Below are 25098 nucleotides of genomic sequence, written 5' to 3' on the forward strand. Positions count from 1 at the left end.
AAACCCATTATTTATTTAATGCTTTCTTTTGGTACACACATGTACTTTCTTCTGCACATGAATACCTTTGGAAGATACTGTGGTAGGTCTTGACGGCTTGTATGGGTTTCACATCGACTCTCTGATGCACCTGAAAGTAGCTCTTATCAACGCTAGATCGCTCCCAGCCCACGCCCTAGACATTGCAGACCTCATTACAACCAACAATGTAGACATCCTTGCTATCACGGAAACCTTTCCCTAGCCATCCCAGAAGGTTACACTATCTAGAGGAAAGATAGAACTACAACTAAAGGAGGAGGAGTAGATCTCCTTGCGAAAAATACCTTTGATCTTTGGATATCTGCAGAGCACTCCTTCCCATCAGGGCAAGTAATTACTCTGAAAAAAAATGTTTCTCACCCACACTTGCACCCTCACTCTCCGCATAGTGTACAGACCCAAAGCCACAATATCCTCCTTTGAAGATGACATTACCTCACTCTTAGCCCACCCGACCCATGAAAAAGGACGTACTTTAGATTGGCTTGTGGACCTAAATTGTGTCATTGACCTTCTAGCCAATATCCTGTGCCCGTGGTCGGACCACAACACTATCCTCTTCATGACTCTGCTATAACCACCAAACTGGCTAAACCCACTCTACTCAAATCATCACTACCGTCAAGAAGCCAGAAAAACATCAATAGAGACAATATGCTACCCTTTTGCTCCCAATAACTAACACTCACACCCCCAATTGGACCCCACCTCATTAGTCAGCCTCGACAACAAAACTATCCTAGCAGCTATTGACAAAGTAGCTCCGCTAAGTGTCCAGAAAGCGAAAACAATAGCACATGCCAACTCCTGGTTCACAGCAGACCTACAGACGTTGGGGGCAACCAAAAGGGCGGCCAAATGCAATTGGGGAAAAAAACACATCACCGGCAAATAAGGCCCACTTCCTTGCCTTAGCCAATGAATACAAGGCAGCAACCATTAAAGCCAAAGAAGTCTCTCATAACCTGAGAGTTCCTGAATGCCCAATCTAGTTCCAGAGAACTCTTTGCCATACTTTGCGAGCTGGAATCGCCTGCCCACTGGCAGGACCAGCAGTGGTGCGCGTATGTCCAAAATGCTCTGGCAGACAAAATCACCCTCCTTCAAAATAAAATTGAAGCCAAAAAAGCTGTACTTAACCATGACCTGACCCCTGAAGATGTCCCCACCATAAGGCAGCAAACTACACGCAGATTTGCCATCACGCCTCTGACCACCTCAGAAACTATCAAAATTATCAAAGGACTTAACCCTTCAAGGTGCAAAGGTGACATTTGCCTGCCACCTTCATTAAGGAGTGTGCTAACGAACTTGCTCCCTTCATTACCTCACTCATCAATAGTTATTTTGCCTTGTGCAAAGTACCCGATGACCTAAAAGAAGCTTGGGTACTACCGTTGCTATAAAAATAAAAACTACGTTAGATCCTAACATCCCAACAAATTTCCGACACATTACCACAGTGCCTTTTCTATTAATATTAGACCAAGTAGCCTGTCTACAGATTCAAAGGTTTCTTCAATCAGACTATCTCTTAGGCCTCAGACAGTCTGGCTTCCGCCCAGGCCACAGGACGGAAACATCACTCTTGGATCTAAAAACACAAATGGATCAGATTAATGACAAAGGGGACCTATGCCTCGTCCTCCTGCTTGACCTGTCTGCATCATTCGATTTAGACAACCACAAAATCCTTTGCCATCATCTCGCAATGGCTGCTCAATTCTCCCCAGAACCTATGAAGTGGATCGAATTCTTTCTTTCCAACCGTTCTGAGGGTTTACTCAGCCTCCTTGGCTGCTACCCCATCCCTAGTCTTGTGTGGTGTACCATAAGGCTCTTGTGTATCGCCTACACTATACAATGCCTTCACCAAACTTCTCTTCGACAAACTAGACAAATTGGGTGTCACATATACAAATTATGCGGACAACACCCAAATACTCCTCCCAATCACAGGTTCCTACGACACTGATTCAGACCCCATCAATAAAATCTACCTCATCATCCAAGCTTGGATGGCACAAAATGAATTATGTCTCATGAATTACTTATCATAGGTAGCAAATCAAAACTAATCCTATCACAGCTATATAAATCCTTCAACATTGATTAGAATACTATCAATGTTGCCAAAGAAATAAAAACACTAGGTGGCTACATTGATTCAACTGTCTTTAACAAGACAGGTCAATGCCATTGTCTCTTCGTCAGCATATACCTCCAAACTAATTAGAGCCACCAGACCTTTCCTCTCATCTGACAACTGCATTAGCTTGGCAAGAGCACTGATCATCTCGAGGATCGACTATTGTAACTCACTCTTTGCAGGATCCAATGCCAGAAATATCAGCAAACTTCAAGTCGTGCAAAATAATGCAATCAGAACAGCACTAGACCTACCGAAACACTAACACAAGACGCAACATCCATTGGCTCCCAGTAAGAGACCGAATTCAATTCAAAGTCCTCTTGCTGACCCACAAATGCCTCTCGAACAATGCCCAGCAGCAAGTTATGATGGGAACACATATGCTCGCACTGTACCCTGTCTGTAACCAATCTCTTAAGAATTAAGTGCCTAGGTACCTCTGGGTTTTTTGCACTATACAAACGTTCAAATAAATAAAATTAATAAATTGGAACCACCTATATAATATTTTTTAACTGTTTGGAGAAAGCTCTTTAGAATGCACTTCATGAAAAGAATTGCAGTGGTTACAGAGGTGTAAATTACCTTCCACCCTGCCTTCAGAGATGATTTCTAGCTAACTACAAATGCTGACGGTGGCTCACCTCATTAGTTGCACACATAAGAAAACATCTGTGCACAAAAGCAACAAAAGCATACATTTTTCGCACTTAACAAAAAATAATTGATGCAACATTGGTCACCAGTGGATGGGTCACAATGCTTTAAAGAAAATTTCACCTGTTGAGCATAGCATGTTTTAATTTAAACCAGACCAAGGAAGAAAGGAATTCTGTGAGTTTGGGCAGCAGTATTTCTTCGTTCTGCTGAGTATCTACAGTTGAGCAGCCCAAGATTGCAGGGTGCAAGTAAAGTAATGAATGTTACCATAGCACGCTTTTGAGTTTTATTCAGATTATCATGCTTTCATAGTCTGTACAAAGTGTGCTGATCATGGATCCCTTTCATTGCAGGGTTACGAAATACACATGTTCGACAGTGTAACAAATACCTCGCTGTGTCTTGGAAACACAACAGAAAATGTCTTCAAAATATCTAACCTCAAGATGGGGCATAACTACACCTTCACTGTAAAGGCCAGATGCCTGTTCAGTGGGCAGATCTGTGGAGAGGCTGCTGCACTGCTTTATGATGAGCTTGGCAATGGTAAGGCATTTTTTCAGCTAACGTGGTGCAACAAGCGAAACTTCTTATCCCGAGTGAAAACAATTGAGTCTTTTTGTATTTCATTATAGTTGATTTTTAACACACCTCATTACAGGTTGTTTGGATTGGGTGGGTTTGGGACGCTCCATGGGTGTGGGGATCTGAAGGATGGAGAAACTGTACAGAGATTAGGGTAAAGCATCTATCAAATATAGGTCTGAGGACATCTAATGTATTATCTCAATGCTTTCTTTAAAGAGTTGTTGCATAGTTTTTATGGTAGTGGTCCACCAAAGGTGTCTGTGGTTGCGTAATTCTTGGCACCTTTTGATATCTGTTCGGGCCTTTGCCATCACTTCAACCGCCACTATTCATGGTGAGTCAGTGAAGCATAGAGATTTAAAATTCTGTCTTTGGCAGATTGAAGACAGTGGAGTGGTCTTAATATAGGTAATTGCTCTTGTTTAAGGCCTAGGAGTATCCATAAAACCTGGTTCTGTACCAGCTTTATGGATACTTGCAGCATTTTCATCATGCCTGTATGCTTCTGCTACAGTAGCCAACTGTGTAAAAGTAAGTGGTCACCACTTTACATCTTCTTTTTTCTGAAGTCCAGTAGTGGCAGGATTTCCTCCAGAAGTCCCTCAAAGTCCATAGATCGAATACAAGTAAATTATGATGATCAAGTGATGGGTGGCGCTTGAAGTAGATGCACTGTGCTGCTTCTCCTTCTTGGCCCAATATCATGGTTTTCAGACTGTGCAACTCATTGGTAAAACTGGTGCTGAGTGCCTGAGATCCTCCTGAGCAAAATGGTAATGAATACTTGCGGATCACTTTGGAGGAGGTATATTCCTGGCTCTGCAAGGACCACCTGCTCCTTGGTTCTGGACTTTCAAGATGAGGCCAGGGGTGAGCGTTGTGTTCCCTGCTGGCAGCAGAGATGCCACTGATTGTAGGCGATGGTCTGGGGAACTGCTGCACTACACTGCCCAAAGCCACATGCGCTAATCCTTTGATAGCAAGACCAAGGGGATCACAGGCACCCTTGATAGATGCAGACGGTGACTTGCATCTTTGTGGAATAGAGGTTCCCGGTAGCATTTTGACCAGGCTTGTTGGAAGTGCGCCGACATTGGATTGAGTGCAGGCTTGCTCGGATCATATGCATCTCTCCTGATGTCAAAGAGGGCCAACGCGAGAAATCCCCATAAAAATAATATAACAGAATAGCGGGCCATGAGTGACATAGCTGCATCTGAAGTGGACACCGAGGAGGGTGGTCCCGAGCTTGTCACAATAAAGTAGATACTTCAAAAACTAAGAATGCAATAGAAAACTCTCCAATCAAATCTGTACCATTGCACTTGGAAGTGGATCTATTTCTACCTAAGCTTGCTCAACTCTTGAGTGCACCTAAGCAACTGATAACTGTTTGGATACAGTAGAGGATTGGACTGTCTTAATTTAGCTTAAAGCTAGAAGATTGAACAAGAGCAAAATACTCTCACAGATAAGTTTCAAGATTTGTGTGCAGGCTCATGCAAGTTCAATGTCTGAATTCTTTTATTAGAAGAAAGCAGCAAACCTGGCAAAATGGAAGAATGAATAGAAAACAATTGTGATTGAATCTGTTTCCGTAAACAGCAGATACGTGAAGTGTTTGACAGATTTGTTCTTTTGACAGAAGCATGAGAATTAGTACATTTTGTAAGGATACTTTTAGGTTATAGTCCTAATTGTGGATTTCTCCCACCAGCTCGTGTCATTGTGGAATTTTGTGCTTGAATTTGTGCTATAATCTGTCCTAGACGTCTCAGCAGAGCTATGAAATAAAATGTCATCACTGCAAGATCGGAAAAACTGTTACTGCTCTTCAATTCAAAGAAGGGCTTTATACAACTATTGCAATTGTAAATATTGATCAAAATCCTAGCTCTACTAGTACTCATGACTGCTGTAAGGGTGCATGCGTACGAGTCTGACACTGTGTTGGCATGCTTTATGGCAAAGACTTTTATTATAGAAATAAAGAAATGGATCTTGCCCTATTTCTGTGAGGAGTTGCCCTCCCTCAACAAAAACACTAAGGACTCTGTCAGGGTCTCCTGCAATGTATAAAGTCCACCGTCCTGTATCCAAACCTATTTCGGTCCTTTACACTAAACTAACCGAGGAAAAACTGTATGTCTTCTTGATCCAGAAGGAGGCTTCTCTCGTTCTGGATGCAGACCTTTAAAGTTCAGTTTTTAATTCAAACCCAATGATTAATTCTTTAAACACAGTTCCCAAATATCAAAGGTGAAGGGGAGTCTCTGCCCCTTGTTTTTGTCTTCAACTCCCAAATGTAGTGTTAATTCCGGCTCATTATCCTGCCTAACCTAACTGTCGATAATTCGTCACAAAACATGTTCTCCTTTTATCAAGGGGGTGGAGGGCAGGGGTAAGGGGCGGTCTCGTCCCCGTGTTTCTTCTTCCAACTCAAAACTGTAGCGCCAAGTCTGGTGCACTATCCTGCCAGACTTGACTATTCCAGAAAATGTCTTCCTCTTTTACAGGGGTCCCAGATCCCTCTGGGTTGTTTCACGATCTCCCCAACTTGTTTTGCAATGCCTTTCTCTTCCGTCTGGGCCCCAGACACCTTTTATATTTTCTTGGACTCCGACTTGCTTTGGGCTTCAGCCTCATGATTTTGTTTCTTCACTCTTGTATGGGTCCGTGTGCTTTGCTTTTGGGGTTCTCACCCAGTGCGGACCCCCCAGCTACTGCGTCTTTAATGAGAGAGGCCAGAAAAGATGACCAGCTTTTTCATTGGTTATGCTGCGGCTCGTGCCCGCAGGTCTGTGACCAAACACACCCTGTTTAAGTTGTATCATTCTCTGCATTTCTGAATCCTGTGATTCGGCTGGAAAGGTTGTGCCTTAGGGTCTCTAAGCCCATTCTACCAGACGAGTGGCTGCCACCTCTTCCCTGCAGAGGGGGTGTCCATGTCCTGGACATCTGCCAAGCAAAAACATGGGCATCTGCACACGTTTGTTAAACATTACTGCTTATATTCTTTTGAGGCCAGGAAGCCCATTTTGGTATGCTGGTCCTCCAGAGTTTTTAGGTAAGTGTGGTGTCCTTGCACTTCTCCTTTCTCCAGATCTTCATACTGATTTGCGAGAGTATCATAGAAGAGGAATCGGTGGGAAGAAGCCATTAGAAGAGCAAATTACTTATTGCTCAGTCATTTTCTTTCTGATGGATGTTACTTCCATGGATTCTTCTTCACCCTTCCACTTGCCCTTATTCAATGATGGCAGTACACCAATGGTTCTGTGTTCCCTCAGTGTCCGTGCTAGGGAAAAAGGCTGCATCTGAGGTTATGGCGCATGGTCCCTCGATATATAATCTGGCCCTGGCATCATGTCTGGCATGAGGTGCTTAGAGGCGTCGGATGGAGCCAACGCAGAGTTGTGCTGCGGTACCCGGGTGGCAGAAAGATTTCGGATCAACAGCAGCACTGTGGATGGGATACCATAGATGAGCAGTCCATGGGAGGAACATCCATCAGAAAGAACATTACCGAGAGGCAAGTAATCTGTTTTTCTAGGCTTAGACTGCTCCACATCCCAGTGCCGTAATGGTATTGTGTATATATTTATTACATATCATACATTTGTTTAGAGTGCAGCAGGAAGCTTGTAACTGTTTGTTACCCTGCAATCCTGATTGGTTATTATTACTCTGTGTAATACTGTCTTTTTCTTAACCTACTTCTGGAAAGTCCACATGTACAGTGTGTACCACAAGGTTATGAGGCTTACATTGTAGGGGAAAGAGTGAGTTAGGCCTTAACTGGTCATGTACAGTTCATGTTTTAATCTTCACTCTGCTCAGTGTTCTGCTTAACTTTAGTACCCATTTTTCCTATCATAAGTGTATACTGTTCAGTAGATCTGCCTGATTTCTTTTCTTTTTTGGTGTCATTTGTGATTAATTGTGCCGCCCTGCTTTCCTTCTGCCATTCAGAAATCCAGCCTTACTGCCCTGCTCTGCCGCAACCACCATTGGGGAGTCTGGTCTTTCATTTTGTGCGACACTGTCCTACCATTAGTTTAAATTGTTACACAGCCCTCACCAGTGGGTTATGCAAAAATCTCCTTACCAGCGGTTCATAGGAAAAAGATGCAAAGCATGGTTGACATGGTCTCGGGAGGATAGCTCAGCGGCAACATGCTCCCCTTGGAAGCAAGACGACATGGCGCAACACAGGTTCTAACCCCAGGACCGCTCTTAGAAATCTCTGGGTATTAAGCACGTTCTAAATAACCTATCATATCACCAGCCTGTCCTAGGCACATCTTAAAGGCATAAACGAATTTTGACAGACAAAAATAAATAAGGGATACAAAGTACTCCACTTAAGGTGGTGGGTGTTAGAAGATGAAAGCACAGGATCCCATAAATGGCAAAGACCGCCTCGCTTCACAGGTAGCCTTATGGACCAAGAAATGACTCCAAAATAAATGACTTGAGCAGGAAAATTATGCAAAAAAGTCCAAATCAAAGCCAGCCAGGATTCCAAAATATTGGAAAATATGATGGGGAGCCCATTGAAATTAATGGTGAGAAATGTGGGGAGTCAGAAATTCGAGGCATACAAGTAGATGGTTTTCTCACAAGGAGACATTTTATTAAATAATAATGGTAAGAAAAACGCCTCGCTTTCCCTAACAAGGATTTCTCTACCTATCAAACTAAGACTAAAGGAAAACACTCCTAATGCCATTCAAACTCAATAAAATAACAATTTTATTCAAAAAGAAAGTTTGTAAATATATATCCGTGTAACCAGGGTCAGATCACCTTCCCCAGGCTTAATTCAGGATATTTTCAAGTTTAAATCAAGAAAGTTCTTTCATTAGCTCTTGCTTGATAAACCAAAACGACTTTGTCATCACACTTCAATGTAATTTCTCTTCTTTGAAAAAACAAATATTTTCATATTTCTTCTTCATAAACGAACGTTTTGTCAGGATGTAACAAAGTGGACTTGTCACTTTCTTTCCACCACAACCTTCTTCCCTACTGCAGTACTTCAATATATTCTTCCTGTTATACTCGCCTGCTAGGATAAACCTTCTACTACTAATAGTACTCTGTGGTGAGGTTTGCTTCAGGCTTGCTACACTTTAAATGCTCAGTGGAGAAAGTAAATCAAAACTTCTTCTTGGATAAGTCGTTTGACTTTGCAACAACACCAAAGGGTTTATCACTTCTTCCATAAGGATACGGCACACATTGACAGTGTCTTTCACACTTATTCATTTGCCACAGGTAATGCAGGTTATATTCCTCTTCCTCTTAAGGAGGATTTTCCTCCTGCAATCCTTGGTTTCCTTCTACACCACCATTTAACTGCTGGTAATGCAGTTTACAATGTCTCCTTTCCAAGTATCCCTTATTAGGAATGGGGTATCGCTCTTCATTTACAAGGGCCTTTCTTTGGCATATGCAATGCTGATTGTAATTTTCTTTTACAAGTGATCTTCCTTTTAGTAAATAACTTTCACTTTGTTTGCATATGCTTCTCTTTTGGCTTGGGCTATGGAAGTTACAATATTCTTTTACACTTTGTTTAAATATTGTCCTCTTTTGGCGTTGACAATGATGGTTAAAATATTCTTTAACTTGATCTCTCTTACCATAAGAGTTGCGCCCATATTGTTTCAATGCAATAGTTCGGTATTCAAAAGCTTTGAAGCCAGCAGTCTTTTTCGGAGCTCGCCGGGGTTACTTGACCAAGGCCAACTCACCGGTCTTTCTGTGCGTCTCCGCTGGGCCCACTGCTTTGGGTTCCTCCTTAATCGGGTTTGCACAGGCGTCTGACAGCTCTGGTAATGTTCCTGTGCTCACGCCTCCTGTAGTTGGAGCTCTCTTGGCTCCTCTCGCACTCCTGTGAATGCCACACACCAGAGATGCATGCGGAATAAGGAGAGCTGCCAGATAACAACTCAACTACTTACGACCTGCCAAGTATTGGTCCCGCTATACCTCCCCCCTATATCGGATTGATCCTGACACGTGGGAGGGTGGGGAGTGAGGTGGGAGCGGGTGACACAAGATGTATCCAACTTCTGTGTCACAGTTTGGCTTTTCTTCATTTGTTGTGTTCTATATTTTCAATTTACTGTGTCATTGGTTGCAGATTACAGAACACAGTATATGTACATTTTAAAACCTATGTTTTTGTTTGTATTTCCTTGAGAACAAATGTGATGCATATTGATTATTATTGATTCCTTCATTTTGAACTACATTTGTTGAAAATGAAATATCCCAAATCTATGTAGGTAAATAATACAGCTGCAATTGTAACATGTTTGTGCACTTCTTTTCAGATTAATTTGATTGGTCTTGATTCAGTCCACTATAGCCACCCTTTTCATTGACTGTATGGTCGACAAAATTAGATCTTCAATTGGTTCATTTGGGGACCACCCCTCATTTGTTTAGATCTCTCCCTTGAGACAGCAGTATACAGGACTTGGTGCCCTCTGCCGCTTCATTTACTCAGGGTCCTGCTACTCCGTCTCCTACTTCTTCCTCCCTCTTCTGCAACTTGCACTGATTCTCCTTAATGGCATGCAACTGAAGGTGCTTTACATTTTTAAAGTTCCTGCTCCGGTGTGGATCATTATAACCACTAGATTGCACACTACAGTTCTGCAACTTTGAGCCCCTCCTCCTTGTCTCAGTACTAAAAGCATTGTGTGACTTAAAGTTACTAATGTCCCTATTCATTTTAACATTGTTTCATTCACTCTCTTTTAATGATTTATAAAATATACCTTTAGTGGGAACCTTTCAAAGGAATTCATGATTGGTTCTTTGTTTTATAATTCAAACCTCCGGTAGAATTTTAACCATCAGAAGTAGTCCTATTAATTCCTTGACCTTTTACATATATCATTCCCATGATTACCAGAAGAATTTTCACAATTGACATTTTGGGTAATTTTGTGAAGGGGAGCCTTACTATGACAACACGCCATTAGGTATTTGACCATTTACGAAATGTCATCCTCAGAAGAGGAGACATACTGCGTCTTTCCCAATGGAGTCTTCAGATTCCCTTGGTAACCTTTCCCTCCCAGGTTATCCACCCAGCTAATACCACCAGGGTTAGGACCAGGTAGTGGCTGCCTTCTCCTTGCCACCTGGCAAGAGACTTTAGGCTGGGTTTCTGTGAGGACGCTGTACGATTCATCACTGAAAGTTGCAGAAATAAAAGTTCCTTAATATGCAACCATGTCACTGTGATGAAGTTGGCACAGTGCTGTACATTAGAGGAAAGTAATGGTTCCAGAGCAATTTTAGAAGTATAATATTGCGGTTCTTCACTTAATGGGCTTTTATGGTGTCATGTATTCCATGTTAATTATGTGGTTTTTTTTTTTTCAGATGTAGAATCGTCCAAGTCCACGGCAGAGAAATCTACTGACATTGCTTCCATCGTTGTACCCGTTCTGTTCTTGCTACTCATGGCGACAGGTTTGGGGTTTGTGATCTTGTACATGCGACACAGAAGATTGCAGAATAATTTCACCGCTTTTGCAAACAGTCATTACAGCTCTCGACTTGGATCAGCCATCTTTTCATCAGGAGATGATTTGGGTAACTTCCAATTCTATCAATTTACAAAGAGCATGTGGCCCCATTTTAATACTGAATTAAATAATTATATGTCAGTTTTGCCAGAATAATGGTATGCTGTACACTTTCCTCATACCTCCACTGTTGACATGGTTTCTTCGCCAGAGAATTTAATTTCCAGTCATTAGACATTCCTGGCTTGGATACTGTACTATCCTATGATCTTGTGCCATTTTTTTGACTTGTTTACACCCGGTTTGGAAGAGTAGTGTTGCAAAGCTTCCTCTTTCACAACTTTCATCTCGCCTCCACACGATGTACTGCTTTGTTTAGCTATCAGACGTAGAATGTGTGAGAAAATGCAATGCATTAAAGGTGAAATGACTTACCCGTAATGTTCTTTCCATGAATTCTTCTCCCGCAAATTCCTCATTGCCCTCCCATTCTGCCCTGCTTTGAAAGGGGTCTAGTTGCCGCTGCCAAAACCGCCATCTTTGTAAGGTCTTTCAACTTCGAGCAACACGGAGCTCACCACAAGGAGCCGTCTTTCCATCAGCCTGAGGCTGCCTGCAAAGGTTGGGGGACTCAAATGCTTCTCGAGACTTTGTTTCTGGCAATAGGGTTCTAATGCTACTGGAAGCAGCTCTCTTGGATGTGGCTTGACAGTTTTCTGGTGTGTTGCAGTCGCTTGGGAGAGTTCTTTCCACGCTCCCAGGTCCTTTCCTCTAAGCATCTCACTGTATCCAGCACATCCAGCTGGTGTTTTCCTTCTCCAAGTGGCCATTTTGCTGTGTTGCTGTGCCGCCTGAAGCCCTACGGCTGCATTCAGCACACCAGCAGGTGTAACAGCTGCCGGGGACTGGAAGACTTGTTCCCCTCCTGGTATCTGTTAAAACATTGTGGATCTAAGTATTGTGTAGTAGTATAGCCTACTACCCGAGATCTGTTTACTAAGTCTTTACTAAGTGGGCGTGTGAACGATAAGTAGGCAGGAGTATCAGTCAATAGTTGCATACGTACCACCATAAACCATTTTTCCTGTTTTTTTACGTGCCCTATTGCCTTCCGGCCGTGAGCTGGGACTCCTAGAGTATTGGAGAATCTCGTAGTGAATTGTGGTGACCATACTTTGACAGTTTTAGCCTCAAGATGGTGATAACCAGACAGGGCAGCTCTGTAACACCTCATAAGAATCGGATATTGGAGGTAGTGGCTGCAGTGCTTGTAGGACAAGACGTCTCCAAGAGACAAAGATAATGTCATTTGAGAATAACAATGGAGAAGCAATAACCGATGACTCTATTATGAAGGGAAATCTTGACTATTCTAGGAAAGAAGATCCTAGTGGTTGAGCATCTGGCCTTGAATCTGGAGACCCCTTGGTGCCCTTGTCCCTACAGCCTTATGCTGATAAAGGGGAGACTGCTACTTCTGGGCCAGAAGATGGTTTGGGGACAAATAGTGAGCAATACAGGGAACAGATGGAACAAATGCAAGAACAGTTTAGCTCCTCTACTACAGCGCAGATGGGAGAACAGTATAGTTCCTATCAATGGCAGCAAGGTAAGGGCTGCTATTGTTGCTGATCTTCTCCAGTGCACAAATATTTATGATTTTGGCTTATCGTTGCATCTAGTTGATAAAGTGGTGACCATGGTACACCCGGTTATGGTGGACAACTCATGTTCTTTTTGACAACTTATGTCAAACAGAACCACCTTTGGACATGGAGGCTGCTAACAATAGCTCTCGAAGCTTTCAGCAGGCTCTGGCAACCACCACTAGTATTACATCCATAGGGGCTGACCTGTCGGATCAGAGTATGGAGACTGTAGAGAAAGCTAGTCAGACTGAGCTGAATCCGACCAATATGCAGAAACCAGTGAAACCTGTCAACTTGATGCCAGCAGACCTTAACAATAAGGATTCACCTTTAACAGGAGTTACCGTAACGAAAGCAAATGAAGATCCTGCGAAGGATGAAGATTGATGGATGGTATATGTAAGCAAATGGGGATTCAATAATTATTGGTTGTGGTCGTGCCAACCTTCCCAGCTTTTTAGCTAATTGTAACTTCTTTATAAACACACCATCCGATCTGAAATTGATTGTAGATCGGGGGTAGTATTTACCCTTTCCTGAACTGGGGCTTTCTCCTTAGCCTATGCTGTCCTATTGAGGCCTATGGGCGAGGTGTGCTATATAAGAAAGAAATAACAATAACAAAATAAGCATCCAGGATTGATCTAGAGATTGCACCTGTACCTCTGACAAAGTTACTTCGGCTACATTTGGCTATATAAGCACTGTCCTTTGGGCGTCCGTTTGCCCCGGGTGTCTAGAGCAAAGGGAAGACAAAGCTAAGGATTGCTATTATATCCTTCTCCATCTTATACTATGGCCCCTGTCGGCCACAGGTTGCACACAAATGCCTTGCATACAACACACAAACTTTCAAATCTAACTCCAACACAACACTCAACTAAAACAACCAATTGCATACACCTGCACCTGTGAGTACCCCTATATCCCAATTACTGTACTCTACACTTTGCTACTCATCTATAAGGCATTCACTTCTGCTCCTACTTAAATGTCCCTATGCTTTCTCCAATCAATTTCTTCCTTTCCTATCCCTATTATAAAACTCGCAAAACTCCCACTGCTCCTTCTCTCTTCCACCTCATTCCAACAAACAAAGCAGACGAGCTAACCATACCTCCTCTAACACCTATTCACCCCGCCTCTCTTCCTTTGAGACTCAACTGCCGTACTCTTCCTTGCCTCATCCACTGAACATTGCACTCTGGAATGCTCAGTCTATGCAACAAAACTTCCTTTATTACGGACTACTTTCACTACAGCTCTCCTTCCCTAGACCTTCTTGATTTCAATGAAACCTGGATTTCACCATCTGATACTGCCACTCTGGCAGCCCTACATGGCTCCAAACTATCCTTCATTCACTCTCCTTGACTGACTGGCAGAGGTGGAGACGTCAGACACCTACTCTTTCCCCGCCTCAATGCCTCGCAAATCTCTGATGCCACATCCTCTCCTACCTCTTTTGAATTCACCTTCTCTGCTATTGCTCTGCCTTATTCTGTTCCCATCCTCCATCTATCGCCCTCTTGGTCCCACAGGACCATTCTTTGATGATCTTGGGTAACTCCCTGATTCTCTTTCCACTAAACATCACCTCATTCTTTAAGGTGACTTTAACCTCCCCTCTCCAACCACTTCTCTGAAATCTGAACTTCAGTCTTTTCTTAGTGACCACGCTCTCCACTCTATCCATAACCTACATACCCACACAGGGGCTAACTCTTTGAATCTCTTATTCATATCCACCTCTCTTTCAGCCACTAATACTGCTGTCACACCATCAATGCTTGATCACTCTATTGTTTCCACCACCATCTACCCTCTGACCATTCGTCACCACTTGCTTCACCTGTTACTTAAAGGAAATGTAAAACTTCTGCCATTTCCCACTTTCCATCCAACCTTCAGTTCACTCTCCTCCTTCACACCCGATGCCTCTTCCACCAACACTGCCTTCTCCAGCTTCCAATCTCTAGTATGACTCATTCTCCTCTCGCTTCCCACTGCTTACTTTCACCCCTAAGTCTCGGCATCCTCAGTCAGGGTCACTCCATTCATATGCTGTCTCTGCACAAGCATTCATCAGCTGCTCACATGAGGACCTGAAACTCTACCTCTGTGCCCTGAGCTCTCTCAAGTCCACTCTTGATAGAGCAAAAAGGGAATTCTACCTAACCCTCATTGACTCTCACGCCAACCATCCTCGCCAGCTACAGGGTACCGTAAATTCACTCCTAAGTCTATCACTATCAACTCCACATTCACAGCTACTCACTTGGATGAATAATTTGCTGCAGAAAATTCCACAATTGACTCTCTCGTGGCCTTCCTCACTCCCTCCTCCTAAGTTTTCCACTCTGCCTGCTCCACCATCATCCTCTGCCTCTATCTCCCACTTCAGTCACACTAATACTAACTAAGTTCTATCTGTACTGATGAAGGCTAACCCTCTTGTACCCCCATCAAACCCTCTTGCTCCTCAGCTAGTCAAGCCTATTGCCCCTTTAGTGGCATCTCACCTCGCTGAACTCTTGAACCTGTCATTTGACCCCACTTGCTTTACCTCTGTTTTCAAAATAGCCATTGTCATCCCGCTGTCACGCTCACCTGATTCCTACGGAGGCGCAGGTCTGGCTTTGAGTGCTGATGCTTCTTCAATGGTGAAGCGCAGGACTCTGAGGATGGACAGGTAGGGCCCCTCTACTCTGGCTTCTCTGGCTCGCAGGAATATTCCCCTGTGCGTGAAAAGGGAGTATTACCTACTGACGGAATAATGCTCAAGCCTCCCACTCCCTTCCAACGCTCCACGATACCCTTCCACGATTCCCCGTGAAGTCTCACCTTAGGGTCTGGAAGGATGAGTTCTCCATCCTGCTTCTGATGCAGGGGCGCGTTGAAACCCAGTTACTTCACTGGATTGAGGTTTGATGGGAGTTCAAATAAGCTTGACTATTCAGGTAAGGCGCTGTAAGAGTTCTGTAGCAAGTTCAAAAGTTCAAGCTTAATAATAATGTTCATTGTCTTGTTGCAGCAAGCGCTAACGCATGTCTTTTTCCCCTTAGGGGCCGGGGTTCGGAATACCGGAGATATGGCGCCGACCCGAAGTGAAACGTGCAGTTCCAGTAAATGACAGGTAAGTTCTGGATGAGCGTTCGGGTAATGTCTTTGCATTCGCTCATTCAATGTCTTTGTCTTTTTTCCCCATAGGGGCCGGGGTCCGGAATGCCAGGAAGCGGCAGGACCCGAAATGAAATGGGAATGACCCAATAGGTAAGTTTTAGAAGGAAACTGAGCTTTTCCTATTCCCTTCCTTCTCTCACCTTGTGTTCTTGTCTTTTTCTCTCTAGGCTCTGGGAAGTGGCTGCGGATCCGGATGATCGCTGCTGAAGATGGAGGTGCCCAGGAAAGGTGAGTGAAATGCAGCACTGCAGCGATCGAAGCAAAATGCTTTTAAAAATGATGTCTTCCCTTTCAAGATCGTCGGTGTGATGTCTCCGTGATGCAGCTTTAGCAGGTAAGGTCTTCTGTCTCTCCAATTCTCTCTTATCTCCCTTTGCAGGTGACCCAGGATGCTGACAGGCGTGGCTGAAGTCCAGATGCAGGAGCTGACACGGTGAGCGTCCAGCTGCGAGGAGCAGAACAACGTGAAGCGTGAGTTGCTGATCGGGCGTGGTTTAAATAGCTTTGGAAGAAGTTCCAGGTATGTATCCTTCCACCGATCAGGTATGTATCCTTCCCCCCGACCACACCCAGGTGGAAAGTAGTCCCACAGGTAAAGTAGTTCCATTCAGGCCTCAAGAGGGCCTGGATGTAGCAGCATGGTCTGCATCAGGTAAGTGCACATTAAAACACTTGAACACATGTCTAGCTTTATGAGCCTGGCGCCTAAGGCGCCAGGACAGGGGTCCAACATGAGCCTGGCGCCTAAGGCGCCAGGACTGTGTCCAAAGGGCCCCAGCTTGGGCCCGCTGGCACTTCCCTGGGGGGAATGATGCCTGCCTCTGGGGTTGCTGGGTTGGACCTGGCTCCTTGGAGGTAGGCATCATGACAGTACCCCCCCCCCCCCTCTCAAGGCCCCTCCCAAGGTTGTTCCCTCCGGGGGTTTTGGCTTGTTCGGAAATCTCCGGTGGAACCTTTGTATTAATCGAGGTGCGTGAACATGGTTACTAGGCTCCCACGATCTCTCCTGAGGTCCATATCCCTTCCAGTCAACAAGATAGAAGAGTTTTGACTTTAACACCTTGGAGTCTAAAATGTCTTTAACTTCGAATTCTAATTCCCCTTCAATTTGAACTGGGTCTGGAGGCTTGGACAGTCGGGTCCCTGGTTGTACTGGCTTCAAAAGTGATGCATGAAAAACTGGATGAATACGCATGTTAGACGGTAAATCCAGTTTAAAGGCCACAGGATTGATTATAGCCTTGATGGGATAAGGTCCTATGAATCTGGGATTGAAGGTTCGCGGGCCCTTGAGGGGTAAATGTTTCGTTGCTAGCCATACCTGGTCTCCTATTTGGTAAGGAGGAGTTTTACTTCGGTGCAAATCAGCGTTTTCTTTATACTTTTTCTTGGCTTGCTGTAAATGAGTTGCAGCTTCTTTGAAGGCTCGGGTTATTGTGGAATGCAGATGATTTACTGCGGGCATTTCCAGGGTCAGAGGTGGATCTAGGTCAGAGGTCCGAGGATGGTGACCATACAAAGTATAAAAAGGAGTTTGTCCGGTTCCAGAATGCACTGAATTGTTGATTGCATATTCTGCGATCCAAAGGATGTCTTTCCAATTTAACTCGGATTGGTGTAACATGCACCGAAGATATTGCTCTAGAGTCTGATTGGTTCTCTCGGTTTGTCCGTCGGTCTGGGGGTGGTGGCTGGTGGATAACCGCACATCTATTTGTGCTGGTTGGCAACACTTCTTCCAAAAATGGGAGATAAATTGACTTCCACGATCCGAGACTAATATAGAAGGAAAACCATGTATGCAAACTATATTCTCCAGAAATTCCTTGGCCAAGGTGGAAGCTGAAGGCAAACCTTTTAAAGGGATAAAGTGGGCCATTTTGGATAATAGATCCACAATTACAAGGATAGTGTTGTAACCAGCACAAGGAGTCAGGTCAGTTATAAAGTCCATTGACAAGGTGTGCCATGGTGCCGGTGGAATATCCAAGGGTTGAAGTAGGCCGGCTGGCCTTTTCTTTTGACCCTTGTTTTGGGCGCAAATTCCGCAAAACAATACAAAAGACTTTCTTTTCTCCAAGAAGGCCACCAGAAGTGCCGTTTGATTTTTTCCTCCGTTTTAGCGATACCAGGGTGTCCTTCCATTAATGATTCATGATGATGGGCAATAATAAGTTCTTGCAATTCTTTACTTGGCAGAAACAAACGCTCCTGGAAGTAGGGTAAATTATCCTTAACGGTGTAATGAGGACCCTTTTGACTCCATTCCAGTAAGGCTGAAGAGTCTAGAAGTTGTTTTACTTGCGTTTGGATGTCCTCAATAGTTTGCAATGAAGTTAGGCGTAAGATTCTTTGTTCAGGTATGATTGGCACAGGTTCTAAACTCGAATTGGGTTCTTCCATGCCAATCCGGGATAAGCGTCCGCTTTACCATTCTTGCAGCCAGGGCGATAGGTAATTACGAAATCAAATTCCGCAAAGAATAGAGCCCATCAGAGTTGTCGTGAAGATTGAGCTTTGGCCGTCTTTAAATACTGTAAATTTCTGTGGTCCGTAATTACGGTGATGGTGTGTCTTGCCCCGAGAAGGTAGTGACGCCAAGCCTTGAAAGCAGATTTAATAGCCAGTAACTCTTTGTCGGTAATTGCGTAGTTGATTTCAGGAGGAGAACATTTCCTGGACCAAAAGGCCACAGGGTGTAGTTGGTTAGTTTCTGGGTCTCTTTGCGACAGGACAGCTCCCATGGCCGAACTGGATGCGTCGGTTTCCACAATGTAAGGGAGATCTGGGTGCGGGTGCTTCAATACTGGTGCAGAGGTGAATTTGGTTTTCAGGTCCTGAAAGGCTTGTTCGGCCTCAAGAGTCCATTCAAAGCGTTTGTTTTTCTTTAGGAGAGCTGTGATGGGTTGGACTGTTCGGGAAAATTCCGGGATGAATCTTCGATAGAAATTGGCGAAGCCGAGCATGCTCTGAACTCCCTTCACCGAGCTAGGAGATGGCCATTTGAGGATGGCGTCCACCTTTCGCGAGTCCATTCGGACTCCTTGAGGTGTCAGGATGAATCCGAGAAACTCAACTTCTGTGGTATGAAAAACGCATTTTTCGAGCTTTGCAAATAGTCTGTGCTGGCGCAATTTCTCAAGAACTGCCCTAACATGTTTTCTGTGATCGGATTCTGAAGAAGAGTACACCAGGATGTCGTCAATATAAACAATGACACAGACATCGATAAGTTCCCGAAGAACATCATTCATAAAGTACTGAAAGGCGGCAGGTGCATTGCACAAACCGAAGGGCATCACCTGATATTCGAAGAGCCCAAATTTGGTGCGGAATGCAGTCTTCCATTTGTCGCCTTCTTTTATACGCACCAGGTGATAAGCTCCTCGGAGATCTAACTTGGTGTACACACAAGCGTCTTTCACCTGGTCGATAAGCTCAGGGATCAGGGCAGAGGATAACGATTCTTAATCGTTATTTGATTTAGGGCGCGATAGTCTATACATGTTCTAAGGTCGCCCTCTTTTTTCGGCACGAAGGACAGAGCTGAGGAGACAGGAGACTTGGACGGGCGAATAAAACCATTGGCTAGGTACTGATCTAAATACTGACGCAAATGCAGGTTCTCAGGTTCCGTAAGAGCATAAATCCTACTACAAGGTAGTTGAGCATTGGGTACCAGATCGATTTGGCAATCATAAGACCGATGGGGAGGTAACGTGTTAGCCTGTTCCTTCTGAAAAACGTCTTGGAATTCTTGGTATTCTGACGGTAGCTGTACAGGGGTGGAAGTTGCTGAGGCTAGACCCATAACTGGATTTCTTGGATAACAAGTTGGTTCACAATCAGGAAAACTTCTTCTTTGCTCGCCAGTCAATTCTGGGATTATGTGTTTCTAACCAAGGAATTCCAAGAATTACTTGAAATTGTGGGGCCTTGATCACATCAAACACAATTGCTTCCCGATGTCCATCCTGACCCACCAGTGTCATTTCAACAGTGGAATGCGTTACAGGCCCTGAGGCTATTTCGGTTCCATCTACTGTACTCTAATGACATCTTGGGTTACTTTCGGGCAGAGAGGGAGCTTAATCCTGGAAGCCAATTCACGGTCTATGTAATTTCCAATAGCTCCACTGTCGATGTATGCTTTTATAGCATGCAACTGCTGAGGCTGTTTTGGGTCCACGAGCACCATTGGCATGACAAAATGCGAGGTCAAAGAGTTTGTTTTCAAGCTCGGCAAGCGGACCCCTACGCTTGTCGGGCTAGGTCGTTTGCCGAATCAGGTGTCAATAAATCGTTATCAGTGGCTCCAACCACCTTCTTAGGTGGTTTAACCGGACAATTTCGAAGAAAGTGACCGGAAGTCCCGCAATACAGACAAAGTTGCATTTGCCGCCTTCTCTCTCGTTCCTTCTGCGTTAATGGTCCTTTAACACCGCCGATTTGCATAGGTTCGGATACGTTGGTACTCTTGGAGTTAGCGTGGGTTTTGATCGGTACTCGGGTTTCGTACTTGAACCGATCTGCTTTTCTATTTTGAAGTCTGTGATCAAGTTGAACCACCAAGTCTATGTAGTCTGCGCAGACCTGGGGTGGATCTACTATCTGAGCTAGAACATCCTTAAGCTCTCCGCACAGGCCTCGATGAAACAATGTGATCCTTTTGTTTTCTGGCCATCCAGTTTCCACAACCAGTCTATTAAAGGTGGCAACGTAGGACAGGAGATCCTGATTACCTTGTCGTAAGGATAGCAGTTCGTTATCAAGGGCCTGTCCTTGAGAGTGTCGAGCAAACAATCTTTCCATGCTGGCCTGGAAACCCTGAAAATTCTGGAGAATGGGATCATCCTGATTTACCAATGGAATAGACCAATCGGCAGCACTGCCACTGAGGTAAGATAGTATAAAGGCTACCTTGGTCTGGTCGTTAGGGAAGGCCCCGGGTCTGCATAGAAAGTTTAAACGACATTGGTTCATAAAGACGGCATATTTCTTGGGATCCCCCGCAAAACGTTCAGGCGGGGCCAAAGGCATGTGTCCAGGTAGATTGATTTGTACCGGGTTATTCAAACCCATTGATGTGGAAGTTCCTCCGGAATTAGATAAAGGACTGTGCCCTGCCTGGGCCTGCAATAACCTTTTGGCCAGGTCATCTGTTCTTTCCTTAGATAGGATCAGTTCTCTTTTGAGAGCGTTAGTCTCCTGGCGGGCTGAGTGCACTTCTGCCCGTAATTCCCCCAAAAGCTGGGCCAGCTGATCTGTCTCGGAAGTCTCCATAGCGCCCGGGTGGGAAATTGTGGGTAGGCTTCGCGTTCTGTCACGCTCACCTGATTCCCACGGAGGCGCAGGTCTGGCTTCGAGTGCTGATGCTTCTTCAATGGTGAAGCGCAGGACTCTGAGGATGGACAGGTAGGGCCCCTCTACTCTGGCTTCTCTGGCTCGCAGGAATATTCCCCTGTGCGTGAAAAGGGAGTATTACCTACTGACGGAATAATGCTCAAGCCTCCCACTCCCTTCCAACCCTCCACGATACCCTTCCACAATTCCCTGTGAAGTCTCACCTTAGGGTCTGGAAGGATGAGTTCTCCATCCTGCTTCTGATGCAGGGGCGCGTTGAAACCCAGTTACTTCACTGGATTGAGGTTTGATGGGAGTTCAAATAAGCTTGACTATTCAGGTAAGGCGCTGTAAGAGTTCTGTAGCAAGTTCAAAAGTTGAAGCTTAATAATGTTCATTGTCTTATTGCAGCAAGCGCTAACGCATATGTCTTTTTCCCCTTAGGGGCCGGGGTTCGGAATGCCGGAGATATGGCGCCGACCCGAAGTGAAACGTGCAGTTCCAGTAAATGACAGGTAAGTTCTGGATGAGCGTTCGGGTAATGTCTTTGCATTCGCTCATTCAATGTCTTTGTCTGTTTTCCCCATAGGGGCCGGGGTCCGGAATGCCAGGAAGCGGCAGGACCCGAAATGAAATGGGAATGACCCAATAGGTAAGTCTTAGAAGGAAAGTGAGCTTTTCCTATTCCCTTCCTTCTCTCACCTTGTGTTCTTGACTTTTTCTCTCTAGGCTCTGGGAAGTGGCTGCGGATCCGGATGATCACTGCTGAAGATGGAGGTGCCCAGGAAAGGTGAGTGAAATGCAGCGCTGCAGCGATCGAAGCACCCGCTCCTAAAAAAGGAAGAGGCTGACTTTTGGCCTGTGTCTCTCCTTCCTCACTTCTCTAAGTTACTTGAAAAGATTGTGTTCAACCTTCTTAACAATTTCTTTGACATCCACAACCTTTGAGACCCACCCTATAAGCAGTGTTTCCGCTTTTGTCACTCTACAGAAACTGCTCTCATGAATGGTTTATAATGACATTTTCAAACGTCACATTTTCGACATGACATTTTTTCGACACCAAAATGGAGGGAAAAAAAATGTGACTAGTTTTTTACATTTTATTTTCTTAATTGGGGGGGGGCTCCCCCCCAAACCCCCTGTTTTTTTTTATTGCCACGTTTTTCTACTAACGAAACAAACATAAAACATATAAAATTTTAACAAAACTATTTGAAAAAAATGTTGGCATGTCGAAATTGTTTTCTCAAAAATATAACTGGATACCCTCATGAATGTGTCAAATTTAATCGCCTCTGCTAAGCACTGCAACCTAGCCTCTAGACTAATACTCTTTAACCTGCCTGCTGCCTTTGATCACTCAGCTCTCCTTAATACTCTTTCTTATTGAGATTTGCGATCTAGCCCTTGCCTGGGTGGAATCCTACCTTGCACCTCGCCAATTCTGTCTACTCTAGTAACAACACCTCTCAACTCACTCCTCTAATTGTTGGTGTTCCACAATGTCCTGTCTTGTGTCTGCTCCTCTTTACTCTTTACACCTCTGCTCTTGGGGCACTAATCTCCTCCTTTGGGTTCTCGCACCAACTCCTCGCAGATGATACCCAAATCTTCTCTTTTCCTGAACTCTCCCCTGATCTCTCTCTCCCAATAAATACTGGGTGGCTTTGCACTCTCTGACGTTCAACTCTACTAAAACAGAGGTGCTCTTCATCCCAGCCAGAAGCTCTCTCTCATCTCTTCTTCTGCCTATCAAGTTCCCACTTGACACGCTCCTCTACTCTTCTTCAGCTAGAAACCTCAGCGTCATATATGACCCTTCTCACACCATCTCTACTTTCATCTACAAAACTCAAACAGCAGCTCGCCTCAATCTCCTAAATGTTAGGAAAATCAGGCGCCTCCTTGCCTCCTGAACTACTGTGCTAGCATCCTCTCTGATCTCCCCAGCCATGCTTTCTGTCCTCTCTACAGTAGCATTAACTTTGCTACCTGGACTCTTTGAACTCCCTCACTTCACACCTACTTCTTCGTACTGTCACCAGCTGAATGGATGACGACACAAAACTGCGCTGGATTTATATTTCTTATCCCAGTTCACAAATCTATCCACAGTAAGGCCTTACTATATTGATCATCCTCTATCCAACTCTACAAGTCTTCTCGTAATCTCTGCTCTGCCTCCTCGACCTCCCTGTGCTTCCTCATGCTTCCGCTCCTTCTCTCTTCTTGCTCCACTTGCAAGGAATTGTTTTCCGCCAGCCATCCGAGAAACAATCCACATGGATTTGTTCAAAGCCAAACTAAAAGCCTACCTCCGAGTTACCTTTTTAACCTACCTCTCATCTGCCTGCTAGCTAACAATGTTTCCTTGCCTCTAACCTGCCTCTATCACTCACTTCCTCTGCCTCCACCCTAACACTTCACCCATCATGATCACATCTGGCTGTACTGCTTACCACCTGCACTTAATGTGCAATGTTTTTTGTCTTTAATCTATGTATGGCCACCTATGTATTGTCCCCCGTGACTGTTCAATATATTCCCCTCCACAACCTGCTCAGAATATCCTTCAACCTCACCCCATTGTAAGAAGCTCACTGCTTACCATCAAATCTGAATTCTGATATAGTGTACATTCTTTTGTGATCAGAAGTGCATTGTTCCTCCTTCATATATTCTGATGAGATCACCAGTCCTTTCCCGGAGGTAGCCTCTCCTCATGTAGCCAGGGGATGGCCGCCGCTATCTGATACTGACCGTGGGGGTGGTGGGCTCTGCGTGGGAGGATCACATGAGGGGAGGTGACCCTCAGAGGGATGGACAGGCATCAGATGAGACATGGTATTCCCCCCTTTCCTTTTAGGGAAACCCCCCCCATTCCCCATGTCTTAATGGCATATTGTGAGAACCCCCTTACACATCCTGTAATAGCTACTGACAGAACATATGAGTATTGTACACTTTGTAAACCAACATGTACTATGACTAGGAAGAGGACTGCCATGAGAGAGTGTTAACCATAAAGCACAGTCTAGTGTTGTTAAGAATGTGATTGGTCCAAGACACTTTTCAGCCCGGAGGCAGGATTTTAAATCAGCTGCCACTGAAAGATGGAGAGAGCTTTATTTTCCAAGCTTTGGCTTGCAAACCGGGAACCTCTGGTTGCGGTGCAGAACAGACTGCGTCCCATTCCGGGAGCGAACCCCAAAGGCAGGCGAGTGGAGGCAGCGAGAGAGAGAGCGCCGACCAAAGAACTCCTAGTCGGTAGGGCAGACCAGGAGGCAGACTGGATCGAGAGCTATCACCGTAGAGCACTGCTGGCGAGAAGCAAGATGCAGAGGCGAGCTCTACACCAGCCGCATAGTGAATTAGTGCCGGTTGACACTGGAGTCACCAGACGAGGAACAAGGAAGTTGCGGTGGGAACTGAAATCCAGGATGTGCTTCGTTCTGATGCTAGCGAGTACCCGAGTATGTATGATTGGAGTGAGAGAACACATATGTTGTCGGTGAACCCAGAGGTGAGAAGGGGATGCCGAAACTGAGGTAAAGAGACCCTGAAAGAGAGAATTGTCTGCCAATAGTGGGGCAGAGAGTAATTCACATTGGAATCAGTGTCATCTTCATCGTCACAGAACTTTGCCATAAAGTAACTTCGAGGAAGACCCATGCCCCATTGTACTGAATGAGAAAAAGCAATTGCAACATAATGTCCCGACAGGAGAGTATACCAGGTGAATTGCAGATCTGGGATTCGCACCCATAGGGAATTGTGCCAGAGAACCTGGCAGGGTTGTATAGCAGGTGTTTTGCAAGTCTGGGACCCACACCCAAATTGGGTGAGGAAACTGTACATTAAAACCTGGCAGGAGAGAATACCAGGTGCTTTGCAAATCTGAGATGTGCACCCAAGTTGTGTTAAC

At 44.8% G+C, this 25098-nt stretch overlaps 1 protein-coding gene across 2 annotated transcripts in view; it reads left to right on the forward strand.

Moving 5' to 3' along the window:
* SORL1 (sortilin related receptor 1) overlaps positions 1–25098 on the forward strand; it is a 1341481-nt gene that overhangs the window by 1286706 nt on the left and 29677 nt on the right. For both annotated transcript variants that reach the window (XM_069614318.1, XM_069614319.1), the window contains exons 46-47: positions 3208–3400; positions 10850–11062. In XM_069614318.1, coding sequence (XP_069470419.1) covers positions 3208–3400; positions 10850–11062 — 406 coding nt within the window. The remainder of the gene's footprint in view (positions 1–3207; positions 3401–10849; positions 11063–25098) is intronic.

The sequence above is a fragment of the Ambystoma mexicanum genome, chromosome 9 (genome assembly GCF_040938575.1).
Source record: "Ambystoma mexicanum isolate Mex_15411 chromosome 9, UKY_AmexF1_1, whole genome shotgun sequence".
NCBI lineage: Eukaryota > Metazoa > Chordata > Amphibia > Caudata > Ambystomatidae > Ambystoma > Ambystoma mexicanum.